Raw genomic sequence first — 15449 nt, 5'->3', positions numbered from 1 at the left:
GCCCCCGCCGTCGCCCTCGCCGCCCCTGCCGTCGCCCTCGCCGGCCACCTCGATGTGAGCCGCCGCCGCCACGGCTCTATTCAGTGCTTTTTTTTTCCATAATGTGTATTATTTTTTTGTTCATTGCATTTTTTTCATATATATATATATAATGTATATATGTATGTGGTAGCTATATGATGAATGGATGTGGCTATGTATGTATGAATATAATGTTCATAGAATTTTTTTGTTTATATATGTATTAATTTTTTATTTAGGTTGTTAGTAGATATCGATTTTAGGTTAGTGCATTTTAGGTTAGTGTAGAGGAAAAAGTAAAATTAGTAAGTACTACTTGATTTTAGGTTAGCGCTTAGTAGTTGAACTAGTTGCTTTAATAAAACTACTTTATTTTACTATATATAGAAGTAGTTTATTTTTAGTAAGTACTACTTTATTTTATTTATAGTAAGTGCTTAGTAGTTGAACTAGTTTATTTAATAAAACTACTTTATTTTACCATATGTTGAAGTAGTTTATTTTTAGTAAGTACTACTTTATTTTATTTATAGTAAGTGCTTAAGCTAGTTGAACCAGTTGATTTAATAAAACTACTTTATTTTACTATATATAGAAGTAGTTTATTTTTAGCAAGAAAATTAATAAAACTAGTTTATTTTTTTAGTTAAAGCAATTATTCCCGCATCGACGTCGACGATGCCAATCCCGCATCCTCGTCGTCGACTCGGCGGAGGAGGCCGGCTTGATCAGAGGGGCCATGTCCGGGACTGGGCTCCGCCGGGCTGGTTTTGGAAGGTGCTACCTTTCGGGGGGGCGTAGGTTGGTGAGGTGCCAGCCCGTCGTTGACCCGATCCTTGTTTGGTGGCGGTCACGTGGGCCAGTGACGGTGCCGAGGCTTCCGGACACCGCGGAGGTGGTACGTCACCGTGTCAGCGAGGAGGACCAGCACGTCCGTCGCTACATGGTTGTGTTGGAGGGCAGGTTCGACAATACCTGGCAGGTTCTTCAGGGATCTCACTGGAGCTATGATCCTGTGATGGTTCCTTCCCTTTGGGTGTCCACCGCCCGCGCCGATACCCGTCGGGCGCTACGGTTCTAGCTGTACTGGCGATATGTATGATAGTATTCGAGGTGTATTAGTGATAATATTCGACGATGTACGGACGCATGGAGATGATGTAGTTTTGCTTATAATTGAATGCATCCTAATTTGAATACTACTTTATTTTGTGATTTGATTTTGCTTATTGAATGCTCAAATTGGAAAAAAACTACTACTTTGAATGCTAAAATTGGAGAGCACTATGCAAGGCGTATGCATATGATTAGTTGATAGCTTATAGGGTTTTTGTTTTCGCGGAAATCTAGGAGCCCCCCTCCATCATCCCCGCCATCGTCCCCGTCACCGACCCCCTCTGACCTCGAGGTGAGACCAGCCACGAACCGGTTTTAGAAAGATAATTAAACAATATTTCGGGTTGACTTTAAGTCTATTGAGTCTCCACCATATATGAGAGGACGAAGAATCCCGACTGTTGTCGCGGGGGTAGCTTCTCCTTCATTCCTGTGTGCTAGACAATTTGGTGTAATGCACTCGGGAACGAAAGGAAGGAGCTACCATCACCGACGGTCGCAAATGTCTGAGAGGAATCAGTGAGGGAGAGTTCCACCATATATATATATATGAGAGGACGAAGAATCCCGACTGTTGTCGTGGGGGTCGCTTCTCCTTCATTCCCGTGTGCTAGACATTTTGGTGTAATGCACTCGGGGATGAAAGGAGGAGCGACCATCACCAACGGTCGAATGTATACACCACGTGAGCTGAGAGTTTTCAAGAAAAGACTCGACAAACCAATAGTCAACCCATGATGAATAATAATGATCTAACTTAGGTTTTTTAGTACATATATTTAATTATAGACGTTTAATATTTGAATTATGAACATAGGAAATGTCGTACTCGGACGATGAAAGTCTCCCGGGGGAGTGCGACTGGTGCCACGACGACCGAGGTCTGTGCGACAGGCCTCACCTGGACGAAGATCGGCGCTTATTAAGCTGGAGGAGACCTTCGATGTTGAAACGGTACGCAACGACGACAAGTGTTATTTTTTCGTAATTAAGCACGACTTCAACTATTTCAACGTGTATTTTTCATCTTTTACAATTCGACTAGCTTATCCCATGCCATGCAAGACGCTACGTCTTGGAGAGGATGGGTTTTGAAGACCATGCAAGTATGGAAACAAAGAAAATTCACCTAAGGACCCATCATGATATAGATTTTGAAGTAAATCTGTATAATTCTGAGAGCGTAACCCATTTTGGTTGCAAAGATTGGGAAGCATGTTGCAAGATGTATGGTTTTGATGAGGGTATGCTTGTCACCATGGATCTTGGTGATCCTGACATCGAGCAAGACAATATGGACATTTGGGTCCTTGTTGATACGCCTCCAATTCTACCGCTATGTGAGTTTCTCAAACATAGTTATTAGCTAATTTATATTGTTCATTTCAAAATAGTTGACAGCTTATTTTCATTGACAGCTTATTTTGATTGTTCAAACAATGTGCGGAACATGGTAGACAGAACCTACTACACCGATGGCTCTGAGTTAACTTATAAGGAGAAAACTCATCTGGTCGGATTTTGTACTGATCTTGAGAATTACAATATCTATTGTAAAACTCCTCCACATTATGGTCAATACGTGCCACTAGTGCACGTGTTGAACTACGGTAACTACTATGGAGATACCCTGGTAAGATTTCTTACTATTACGACATCCGTGCATCTTTTGCATACTTCTAAAACTAGTACATCATTGCTAACTATGAAGTTATTACTATGTTTTTCAACAGATAATCCCAGAGGATTGTGTGCCTCATTTGATGTATCAGAATGGTAGGCTTGATGTTTTGAACATACAACCAGGTCATCCTACGAATCTCAACTGCCCATACCGGATTTCTAAAAGAAGTGGAGACATGAAAATCAAAGAATGAAAAAAATGTATGGACAGTCGCAAGGAGGTTCTTGGAAGCAAAAGGAAGCGAAGCGCAAAAATTGGAGACAGGATGATCTCCATTCTCCATAATGGAGAGTCGGGGTCTATATTGTTTTATGCTATTTTATCTTAAAGAGGGTATTTAGGTCCTACCTAATACTGATGATCATGTGCTAAGAACAATTAAGTAGGGTTGGTTCGATGACTATGAGGATGATGATCGTATGACTTGTTATTAATAACGAGTAGAAGTTGTATGATGATGATTAGTAGGACTTGTTATTATGATGATGCATGATGCGGGCATGAAGAGTTATTATATATTAGTGGGTGAAATGAACATGGATTGGAATGAAGTGAAGGCAACAAGCATGTGGTGCATGTCGAAAGTAGTACTAATCCAAACTTGATCAAGTTAGGATTAATATTACTTTCGACATGCACCACATGTTGCCTTCACTTTAATCTAAGCCATGTTTAGGCATAGCAGTAGCGTTGGTAAATCAAGAACGGAAATAAGAGAGGACAGTTCTCTCTGTTAGCTAGCTTACACACCCTAAATTACCCCTAAACCCTCCCCCTTTCAAAAAAAAACAAAAACCCCAGCCACTGAAATGCTGACGCGTGGATGCCTTTTGGTCCCGGTTGGTGTCACCAACCGGGACCAAAGGCCCTCCTGCCTAGGCTGGCCGCAGCGGCCAGGTGGAGGCCCATCTGTCCCGGTTCGTGTAAGAACCGGGACTAAAGGGCTAGGGCATTAGTAACGACCCTTTAGTCTCGGTTCAACAACCGGGACAAAAGGCCCTTCCCAACCGGGACAGATGACCCTTTTTCTACTAGTGACATTCTGTATGGACTAATGGTTGCATTGATTTATGTTTGAAGGATTTGTCCATAGGCATTTCTTGAAGTCCATGTGTTGGTTTCAAGGATTTTATGAGTTGACCAAGGTGCTATTAAGGAATTATCCAAAGATTGGTCATGTGAGTGTTGAGCTTATTGCAAGCATGTCTTGAAGAAGAAGATTGTGTGATCATTCATGTTTACCTTCAAGACATGATCCAAATGAAGAGAGTTGGAAAGATTCAAGGTTGATCAAGACTAAGTCAAGAGTGAATCAAGTTGATCAGCTCACAAAGCGTAGAAGATGTACCGAGAGGGATCAAGTGATCCCATGGTATGGTAAGCATTGTCCATTGCACTTTGTGTACTAACCCATGGTCTATGTGAGAGTTCTATGTGGGGTTAGGTACGTGTCCATGGGCTTGCGTCAAGAGGAAGATATCATACAACCCATGGAAAGGATGACATCAAGTGGTGATCGTCATCAAGATTGCCGTGTGCAAGTTCAAGTGTAGCATCACAAAGAGATCAAGTGCTTGAAGCTTGCCATCCATTGTGGTGTCAATGGACTTGTGAAGATGTGCCGAAGAGTGGCTCACCCATAGTGGAGTATGGGGGAGCAATCATCTAGTCTCCATCGACCCAACGCAATCAAGAAAGGTGGTCCATCTTGAGGAGGACAAGATCGTCATCATCTAGCTCAAGTGGATCATGTGCAAAGCAAAGTTTTTCCCTTGATAGGTTTTCTATTTTACCGGTCTCATGGTGGTAGTTGGGAGACCGGGTTATAGGATCGTTTGCGGTACTATCAAGGGGGGCTCTCAAGTTGGTAGCTTGTTCGTAGAGAGCTCAAACCATTGCATCCTTGCATCATATTTCTTGGTTCTTGTTTAGTTCTCTTTGTGAGTCTTAGAGCTTATGGTTATCTTGATGACAAGCTCGAGTTCATTGAAAACGGAGTTCACATGCTTCTTCTATTGCGTTTTCGGTGTTGGAGGTTTTACCGGTCTTATTCGAGGAAGGGTTCTCACCATTTTCTTATGGGCATTTTCTAATTTGCTTCTTATTGTTATTTCTATCAAGATTGTGTTAACCCTTGTCGCTAGCTTTCCAACAAACTTGGTTTCGTTGAATTAGGAGTCAGTTTGCAGAAGTTGTGTCCATTTTGGTGTTCTTATAAAAGCTGCAGCGGTACTACCGCTCGTGGGAGCGGTACTACTGCTTGGAGGGGATGTAATTTTTTACTACCGCTCTTGGGAGCGGTACTACCGCTTGGAGCGGTACTACCATGGCTACTTCCGTGGCTACTTCCGCTCCGGACCAAAAACTCGTCACAAGTGCAGCGGAGGTAGGCACGGAAGTATTTTTTTAGTACCGCTCGCAAGTAGTAGTACCACTACCCTTAGCGGTAGTATCGCTACCCCTAGTGGTAGTACCGTGAGGAAGAGCGGTAGTACCGCTCTGTGCGGGCTGTGAGCATAACGGTTGGATTTTTCCCCACCTATAAAAGGGGGTCTTCTTCCCCAATGAACCTTATCCTTTGAGCTCGTGTTCTTCCCCCATTGTTGACCTTCTTCGAGCTTGCTAACTCTCAATCCCTCCATGGATTCTTGCTAGTTTTTGAGGGAAAAGAGAGAGGAGATCTAGATCCACATTTCCACCAATCACTTTCTCCTCTATGTGAGGGGAACCCTGTAGATCTAGATCTTGGAGTTCTTGGTGTTCTCCTTCTTGTTCTTCCTCTCATTTTCCTCCCTAGCATTAGTTGCTTCGGTGGGATTTGAGAGAGAAGGACTTGGGCACTCCGTGTGCCCTTGCCATTGCATTTGGTGTATCGGTTTGAGTTCTCCACGGTGATATGTGGAAGTTACAAGTTGAGAAGCTTATTACTCTTGGGTGCTTGGTGCCCTTGAGCCTGTTCCTCTTGGGTGCTTGTGCGCCCTAGACGGTTGGTGGTGTTCGGAGCTCAATCATTGTGGTGTAAAGCTCCGGGCAAGCGTCTGGGTCTCCAATTAGGTTGTGGAGATCGCCCCGAGCAATTTGACGTGTACCGGTGACCGCCCCCAAGGGTTGCCAAAGTGTACGGGTTCGGTGACCGCCCCCAAGGGTTGCCATTTGTACGGGTTCGGTGACCGCCCTCAAGGGTCCCTTAGTGTAATCATGGCATCTCGCATTATGCGAGGGCGTGAGGAGATTACGGTGGCCCTAGTGGCTTCTTGGGGAGCATTGTGCCTCCACACCGCTCCAAATGGAGATTAGCATCCGCAAGGGTGTGAACTTCGGGATACGTCGTCGTCTCCACATGCCTCGGCTATCTCTTACCCGAGCTCTTTACTTATGCACTTTACTTTGTGATAGCCATATTGTTTCTTGTCATATATCTTGCTATCACTTAGTTGTTTATCTTGCTTAGCATAAGTTGTTGGTGCACATAGGTGAGCCTAGTTGTTGTAGGTTTTGTGCATGACAAATTAACCGCTAGGTTTATTCCGCATTTGTTCAAGCCTAAACCGTAATTTTTTTAAAGCGCCTATTCAACCCCCCTCTAGGCGACATCCTCGAATTTTCACTTGATGAGCTCGTTCCTTACTTTGAGTACTTCGATCTAGTTAGCTGGTTTGAGGATTGGGTCAGTGGAGCATCATATTTGAGAGTGGTTTTGTCGGCTCTGACTGCTGCAGTTTCAGAACAAAGTAGTTTTGGGAGACGAACAATTTGGGTAGGCAAATGATGTCCGATTGAGCTGAAATTTGGAGAGGATGTCAAGAACTCATGTGTCTACTTGTCTGCCAAATTTGGTGCTGTTTTGTTCAGCGGTTTAAGAGCAGTTTGCAAAACACTAAAGGGTATAGAAGCTGTGTAAACTCTGCTTTGCTGAAATCTTGCCTCTCGTGGCTGTTGTTGCTGTTGCCGGTTGGCAACTTGAAGAGTGTGTTGTAAATCTCTTTAGAGGTTCTAGAGCAGACTTTGTACTCATCATTCTTATAGTGAAGTTGCGTGGACCGGTCGGTTCACAGCCGTCGTTTTTACTCCTCAAGTTGAGAAGGTTTTTCCACGTTAAATCTTGTGTCACATGTGCATGTTGTTTGTGTTATTCCTCTGCTTACTTGTTGGTTGAAGCTGTCCTCAAAGTTCATCACAAGTGGAGGGGGCTGTGTAGTGTGCATATTGGCCGTGTCGGTGAATTTGTGCAGCGCATTGTTGCTGTCCAGCCTCAACAAGTATAAGGGTTTGGAAGCCCCTGTCTGGCTGTCTCGGACGATGACATATGGAATCGGCATTTTTCGATCCGGCCGTAATATCCAGTAGCTCCTTCTCCCTCCCAAACATGCCCTTGACTGGTTGGTCGTTCTGTATGATCGGGTTGACGTGTCTGCTGTGGTTAAGCCGGCAGCAACTGATCAATTGTTCCTACGATCTTACCAAATCTCTCTGAATATTCCTGACATGCGGCCTGTGGCATATGCCACGGATATATGCTACTGGTGAAAAGAGCTTCAGAAGCATGCATGAAATCTGAACATGTCGACCCGAACAACTTGTGATTTTGCTCGCAACAAGTCCTCGCTTCGTCTCAAAAGTGGACGCATATCCACTTCTTGGCAACTCGCATATGCAAGGGTGCACGTGCTCTGTTGCAGTCAGGGCCGAAAGGCGAAGGATGAGCAGTAGCAAGCGGGGAAGATCCTCCGGAATGTGCCCTGCGGCCCTGCCTTAGCTAAGCTTGTAGTTAGGTTAAGAGTATGGTTTTAAATTTCAGTTTCAGAAATATTTCAGCATCTACCGGAATTACCGAATTTCAGTGATTTTGGTTTTCATTTCGGCCAAAGAAACGAAATTTTTACTTGAAATTCAAAAAAATATTTTTTTTAAATGAAACAGTATTTTAATTCCTTTGCACAACTGAAATTACTGAAATATTTTGACCGAAACTAAATATTTCAGTGTCTATTGAAATTCATCGAAATCTCGCTGAAAGTGAAAACCATCTTGAGAGTCGAGCTGTGATGGATCGTATCTGAAGGAAGCACAGCAGCAGAGAAAGCCGCGTACGCTGTGTTGTTGCCGTGGCCTTGCCTTGCCCTTGCTCTCTCTCTGCAACTCTCTCTGGTTCGCTCGAACGAAACAAAAAGAAGGAAGAAGGAGACAGAGGGCACGGGTAGATTTTCCTGGCGCACGTACGCCACTGCCGCACGAACGGCTTTGTTTCTTGAGCACGAACTCAGCACCCGGTACAAAGTGGAGATAGCAGTGAGCTTTATATGGGCAAACACGCCGCGCATCACTCCCGCTCACCCTGCTCACGCACTCCCCCGCGTCCCGCGCTCCCTGGATCACGCGCCCGCCGCGCACGAACGCAGTCGACGTGATCCCGAGTCCCGCGCCTGACGCAGTCATCTCTCCACTCTTCTCGCCAACTAACTACAGCACGCACACATGCACGCACAGACACACACACGCGACCCTGCCGCGGACCCGACGTGCCCGACACGCCCGGCGCTCGCCCATACACGCGCCCGACTTGCCCGACCCGTCGCCGCGGCTTATTCTGGCCAACACTCACCTCCTAAGCCGCGGCTCGGAGGAGGCCGACGTCCTTCACGCCGCCGTTCGCCAGCAGAGCGCGCTCCGCCGCTCCGTCGTCGTCGTTGTAGCCATCGCCGCCCTGACGTCGCTGCCGCGCCTGCCACTATGCCGCCCTGCCTCGTCGTCGTCCTCTCGGCGCCATGGCAGCCTATGCTGCGCCTCCTGCACGAGCCGCCGCCGCTCGCTGCCGCTGCCGAAGCCCGCAACTTCGTGCGCCGCCGTGCCGCGTCTCCGTGCCACGCGCCACTACGCCTCCACGGCCGTCGCGCCGAGCCGCTGCGGCCTCTGCGCCACGACGCGGGTCCTCCGCCACCTCCTCGCCTCCGCGACCGCCACTGCTCGACGCGCTACGCACCGCAGCCGATGCCTTCATGTCCGCCGCGGACGCCGCCGCGCGCCACGGCCGCCCCTCGAACCTTGTGGCTCTGAATACCAATTGTTGTTGCCGTGGCCTTGCCTTGCCCTTGCTCTCTCTCTGCAACTCTCTCTGGTTCGCTCGAACGAAACAAGAAGAAGGAAGAAGGAGACACAGGGCACGGGTAGATTTTCCTGGTGCATGTACGCCACTGCCGCACGAACGGCTTTGTTTCTTGAGCACGAACTCAGCACCCGGCTACAAAGTGGAAATAGCAGTGAGCTTTATACGGGCAAACACGCCGCGCAGCACTCCCGCTCACCCTGCTCACGCACTCCCCCACGTCCCGCGCTCCCTGGATCACGCGCCCGCCGCGCACGAACGCAGTCGACGTGATCCCGAGTCCCGCGCCTGACGCAGTCATCTCTCCACTCTTCTCGCCAACTAACTACAGCCCGCCCGAACGCACGCATAGACACACACACGCGACCCCGCCGCGGACCCGACGTGCCCGACACGCCCGGCGCGCGCCCGTCCGCCAGCAGAGCGCGCTCCGCCGCTCCTTCGTCGTCGTTGTAGCCATCGCCGCCCTGACGTCGCTGCCGCGCCTGCCACTATGCCGCCCTACCTCGTCGTCGTCCTCTCGGCGCCATGGCAGCCTATGCTGCGCCTCCTGCACGAGCCGCCGCCGCTCGCTGCCGCTGCCGAACCCCGCAACTTCGTGCGCCGCCGTGCCGCGTCTCCGTGCCACGAGCCACAACGCCTCCACGGCCGTCCCGCCGAGCCGCTGCAGCCTCTGCGCCACGACGCAGGTCCTCTGCCACCTCCTCGCCTCCGCGACCGCCGCTGCTCGACGCGCTACGCACCGCAGCCGATGCCTTCATGTCCGCCGCGGACGCCGCCGCGCGCCACTGCCGCCCCTCGAACCTTGTGGCTCTGAATACCAATTGTTGTTGTCGTGGCCTTGCCTTGCCCTTGCTCTCTCTCTGCAACTCTCTCTGGTTCGCTCGAACGAAACAAGAAGAAGGAAGAAGGAGACACAGGGCACGGGTAGATTTTCCTGGTGCATGTACGCCACTGCCGCACGAACGGCTTTGTTTCTTGAGCACGAACTCAGCACCCGGCTACAAAGTGGAGATAGCAGTGAGCTTTATACGGGCAAACACGCCGTGCAGCACTCCCGCTCACCCTGCTCAGGCACTCCCCCACGTCCCGCGCTCCCTGGATCACGCGCCCGCCGCGCACGAACGCAGTCGACGTGATCCCGAGTCCCGCGCCTGACGCAGTCATCTCTCCACTCTTCTCGCCAACTAACTACAGCCCGCCCGCACGCACGCATAGACACACACGCGCGACCCCGCCGCGGACCCGACGTGCCCGACACGCCCGGCGCGCGCCCATACACGCGCCCGACGTGCCCGACCCGTCGCCGCGGCTTTTTCCGGCCAACACTCACCTCCTAAGCCGCGGCTCGGAGGAGGCCGACGTCCTTCACGCCGCCGTCCGCCAGCAGAGCGCGCTCCGCCGCTCCGTCGTCGTCGTTGTAGCCATCGCCGCCCTGACGTCGCTGCCGCGCCTGCCACTATGCCGCCCTGCCTCGTCATCGTCCTCTCGGCACCATGGCAGCCTATGTTGCGCCTCCTGCACGAGCCGCCGCCGCTCGCTGCCGCTGCCGAAGCCCGCAACTTCGTGCGCCGCCGTGCCGCGTCTCCGTGCCACGCGCCACTACGCCTCCACGGCCGTCACGCCGAGCCGCTGCGGCCTCTGCGCCACGACGCAGGTCCTCCGCCACCTCCTCGCCTCCGCGACCGCCGCTGCTCGACGCGCTACGCACCGCAGCCGATGCCTTCATGTCGCCGCGGACGCCGCCGCGCGCCACGGCCGCCCCTCGAACCTTGTGGCTCTAAATACCAATTGTTGTTGACGTGGCCTTGCCTTGCCCTTGCTCTCTCTCTGCAACTCTCTCTGGTTCGCTCGAACGAAACAAGAAGAAGGAAGAAGGAGACACAGGGCACGGGTAGATTTTCCTGGTGCATGTACGCCACTGCCGCACGAACGGCTTTGTTTCCTGAGCACGAACTCAGCACCCGGCTACAAAGTGGAGATAGGAGCGAGCTTTTATACGGGCAAACATGCCGCGCAGCACTCCCGCTCACCCTGCTCACGCACTCCCCCACGTCCCGTGCTCCCTGGATCACGCGCCCGCCGCGCACGAACGCAGTCGACGTGATCCCGAGTCCCGTGCCTGACGCAGTCATCTCTCCACTCTTCTCGCCAACTAACTACAACCCGCACGCACGCACGCACAGACACACACACACTTGGTCACGCACACACGCGACCCCGCCGCGGACCCGACGTGCCCGACACGCCCGGCGCGCGCCCATACACGCGCCCGACGTGCCTGACCCGTCGCCGCGGCTTATTCCGGCCAACACGCCGAGGAGAAACGAAAGCCATCTTGCTTTTGCTTTTGGAGGGAGGGAATAGAGGCCAAAGGGAGCATGCATTCCATTCGGGAGGCAGATTATTCCGCCAGAGAATAGATGTCCCGATCGATCGCCATCAATGAAGAAGGAAGCTCCTTCCGAATAGTCCCCCGCCTCGAGAATATGCCGCGCAGGATCCATTTCTCGAGGCCGTTCACGCGCTAGTAGTATACTATATGCACTCGCCTCCGATCAGCACAAGCAGCAGCAGCGGCAACCAGCAATGCGGCGGACCGTGAATTACAGGGCAATTCTCCTTTGGCACCGGTAACGCAAGGCTGCATGCATGCGTGCTCTTTCCGGTGACCATGCTGGTTAGCCATGCACCCAGGCCCCAGGCCCTAGGCCCTAGCTTGTGCCAAAGGAGAATTGCCCTGCGATTTTGCGTGCGCAGATCGAATCGTTCCTTGCGCTGCTGCTTTCTTCTACATCTACATCTCCTCTGCATGTGCCTGTTCTTCGTTTCGTTTGCTTCCTCTGCTACTTTGCTCGCTGGCCGGCGCAGGATTTCACTAGTCTCAGCAGTTGTACTTTGTTTGTGCTATACTCCTATATGCAGACTTGCAGTTCCAGTTGCAGCCGCGCGGATGCATTAAGCATGCAGATCGAGGGCCGCCTTCATTCCAAGCGTGTGGACGGCGATGCTGGTCCGTCGTCAACCTTTTCCGTGTCGTTCTCGCAGCCTAGCTAGTCGAGGTAGACGTCGAGATCAGATCTGGCCTTTTAAAAACAGCCGCTTGGCCGTGCCGCGTTTACTTGGGATTGTTTGTTATAAGCCCCTCGTGCGCGCCCGCGTTGCGTGCTGCGATGCCACTCTCTCGCCGACGTTTCTTTCCCATGAAGCAAATATCCAGTCCAGGCATACTACTGTAGCGCATAGTAACACCTCACCAGGTAACCCTGGCCGGCTGCTTACCTGGTCAATCCATATCTAATCATCGAATAGCTAGCTAGCTGGGCACGCTACGGTCGCCGACGTGTGCGCATCGCACATCGGGAAGGGCCGGCCGGGAGTCAACCAATATGTATAGGAGTGCAAGTTGGTGCCAAATGTTCGTCGCGATGCCAAACCGCAGAGAAAAGTTGAGGCGTCAGTTCATACCATGCCATGCGGGTGCCAGACGTGAAATTTACCCATGGATATTTCATTTCTTCCTGTTTTGTGAGGTTGTGAGCGAAAGCTTTACCTCCAAGCTAGCTAGATATCCCTCGCTTCCAAAATATTTAAAGTTTAGGTTTAGGCCTCCTATGACTCTAAGGATTTTCATAGGAACTTTGGAGGATTATAATCCTTACCATTTGTTTTCTATGTTGCTTGTTTGATTCATATGATAAATCCTATAGGAATTTTTCCTAAGGATTTCTTTGTCCTACTTTCCATATATATGATTTCTAGCATCTAATTAGTCAAACTTCTTTGAAACAATCTTTTGTTTTTTCTATGATGCAATCAAACAACTACAAATCATGTAGGATTGAGATGACCATGATATTCCAATCCTATGTTTTTTTCTACTCCAGCGTTTTTCGAATCATGTGAATCAAAGAGGCCCTTATTTTAAGCCAAACTTTTTTAGGTTCAAAAGTCTATAGAAATATACCAATATATAAGACATTAAATTAGTTTCATTAGATTGATCATAAAGTACATTTGCATGCTCTATACATTAGATGTTGTGGATATTAATAAAGTTTTCTACAAACTTGATTAAACCTAAGGAAGTTTGGCTTAATTAGGACAAACCTGAAACTTTAAATATTTTGAAACCGATGAAGTAGGATTGAGAATGCATGCCAAGTAATCGCTGAGATTTCCACCGCCATGAAGAATCAAGCTTATCCTCTTCATGCGTCATGACAATGACCTTGACCTAGGCAATGTACAATGTAGCAGTGCAAAAGTTGAAGATCTTCTAATGCTCACCACTTTTTATTTGTATGTATGTATATCTACCGGCGACCGGAGTATAGAATACCACTACAAGACAAGTGATTCAACCAAACCATTGACAAAAGGTGCTCGTCCAATCAATATGTGCAATGGTAATGTCTCAGATTCTTCTGTGTGCTAATGTATAGTAATGGAGTATGAGTAAAAGAAGGTACCAAAAGAAGGGGGAGAAAGCTAACCAACAAAAGCGCCAGAACATGAAACTAATTTTATCCGCCGATCTTATTGAAGAACTGTCCCACACGTCAGACAAGACATGCTCACGTCATGGCAGTGCCCTCCGCCGGCTGCTCGACCTTGACCCCTCCCGCCATTGCCGCCAGGCCGTCGCGGGCATGCCGCCGGAACACTATGGCGCACTCCGGCAGCTCGCCTAGCCCCGCGAACATCGCGTCTTCTTCTTCGCCTCCTCCCCCGCCGATGGCCTCGCCGCCGAACTCGTCGGGAAGGAGCGCGGCCGTGTCGACCTCGACCACCGCTTTGCCGAAGAACATGGGCCCGTACAGTAGCATGTCGTCGGCCGCCTCGACTTCGGAGGGCGACGTCGACGAGGTGACGGACACGACGTCGTAGAGCCACCGGAAATCGTCGTGCACCTCGATGGCCGGCGCCGGGCTCGCGGTGACTAGGCCGCCGGCGACGTTGGCGGTGCCATGGTGCGTGCCGTCGGATTTCGCTGGCTCAGGCGACGGGAGCGGCCGCTCCTTGTTGGGCTTCCGGGGGCTCTGGGTCTGCCGGTTCTGCGCCCTCGCCACCGTGCTGGAGTGGTTGTGCTCGTAGGAGTAGGTGATGAGCACCGTGTCCGGGTCGGCCTGGCTCCTCTCCACCTGCTTCCTCGCCGGGCACCCCTTCGAGCTACTGCACCTGTAGTAAGCCCTGCTCGTAATTGAACACCAAGCCCAGGTCAGCAAACCTCGCCATGCATGAACTCAATCGAAGAGCACAAGATCATGTCGGGAAGCAAATGAAACCCTTGCATGCCGTCTCAATCCAGGCCAAACTCCGAGTTAATTGCAGAGTTATGGCGACTTAAATTAGGTCGTAGAGTACATGAGCGTACCTTGGGAAGGGTGAGCCCTTGATGGGCTTCTGCCCGTACTTCCGCCACGCCCACGAGTCGGTCGGCGTGTTGCCCTCGCCGACGCCCTTGGGCCGCGGGACGTTCAAGTCAGCGAGAGGCACGGTCACCACTCGCTTCTGCAACGACCGCCTCCTCCCGCTGGTCGACGGCACCGCCGGTGGCGAAGGCGACCCCGGGCTGTTGCAGTCCGCCGAGACGCCGTCCCCGCTGGCCTTCTGCTCGCCGCCGGACACCGCCCCGTCGCTCCACTCGCCGTCCATGCAACACGATCGGAGAAGCACTAGCTAGCAGACGGTGGAGCTGTCAACCGCAATCGACCGATCGGAAATGGAGGAGGAAGCAGCGAGCGGGGGCCGGAGGGGGTAGTAGTCCTTGGATCGATGCCACCGGCTACAAGAGACAAGCCGGCGATCCGCCGGATATAAAGAAACGGGGAGGTGGGCTGTGCGAGTGAACTAAACAAACACGAGGCTGTGTGTGGGTGCCTGTATCATGTGCCGTCGTGACGCTGCGGCGCTGTTCGAATTCGTGCGATAGGGTGGGGGCTGGCCGTGGCCGGGGACGGGGACGTGGGGTTGTGGGCGCGCACGCTGCGACGGACGGGGGATTTTTAAACAAAAGGGACAGGCTTGGCTTGAGAATACGATCGAGAGCGTGTGACGGCGACGCCTCCCCAACTATCTCTTCTCATGCACTAACCTCTGCGTCCATCGGTGTCATCATCATCTCATCTATCAGTCAGCTGTCCCTTCGATCTCAATCACGCACCCATCGACCGGCGAGTAGACGAGGAGTAGCAGTTTTCTAGAATATACGTACGCGCAGGGGTGGTTGAAAGGATAATCGCGGGAGTTTTTTAGACTTGGAGAGCTTTCTTGACGATGTCTCATGGTAGAATTTTCAGCTACATGCATGGCCAGTAAAGGGCATGGTAATTCTGGTACAGACCTGGTGTGTTCTCCTTTTGCTTGGAGGAGAAACAATGATGTCTGCGATTTCAGATAATCATAATTATACTGTCTAGAACTCTAGACTAGTCTGTACTGTCATGCTTGACACAGTTGTAAACCGCGTGCAAACCAATCACCGCGTTACGGCCAGATTGTGCGCTCGATCGATCGATCGAC

General features: G+C 51.0%; 1 protein-coding gene across 1 annotated transcript; it reads right to left on the bottom strand.

The window, feature by feature from the left end:
* Positions 1–13199: 13199 nt before the first annotated feature.
* Positions 13200–14903, bottom strand: LOC123074727 (probable WRKY transcription factor 65). Its single transcript, XM_044497491.1, has 2 exons — positions 14302–14903; positions 13200–14117 (listed from the first exon to the last, which is right to left on the bottom strand). Exons 1-2 carry the CDS (start codon positions 14580–14582, stop codon positions 13502–13504), a joined length of 897 nt encoding a protein of 298 aa, XP_044353426.1. The 5' UTR covers positions 14583–14903; the 3' UTR covers positions 13200–13501.
* Positions 14904–15449: the final 546 nt, after the last annotated feature.

Source organism: Triticum aestivum, chromosome 3D (assembly GCF_018294505.1).
Source record: "Triticum aestivum cultivar Chinese Spring chromosome 3D, IWGSC CS RefSeq v2.1, whole genome shotgun sequence".
In the NCBI taxonomy this organism is placed as follows: Eukaryota; Viridiplantae; Streptophyta; class Magnoliopsida; order Poales; family Poaceae; genus Triticum; species Triticum aestivum.
This window is presented reverse-complemented; position numbering and strand designations above follow the sequence as displayed.

What these genes read in the sequence shown, in the direction of transcription:
- LOC123074727 (XM_044497491.1), bottom strand. Translation starts at nt 14,582, where the DNA reads ATGGACGGCGAGTGGAGCGACGGGGCGGTGTCCGGCGGCGAGCAGAAG. An exon ending in AAGGGCTCACCCTTCCCAAG is followed by an intron (nt 14,118 to 14,301) that starts GTACGCTCATGT and finishes AATTACGAGCAG; the next exon opens with GGCTTACTACAGGTGCAGTA.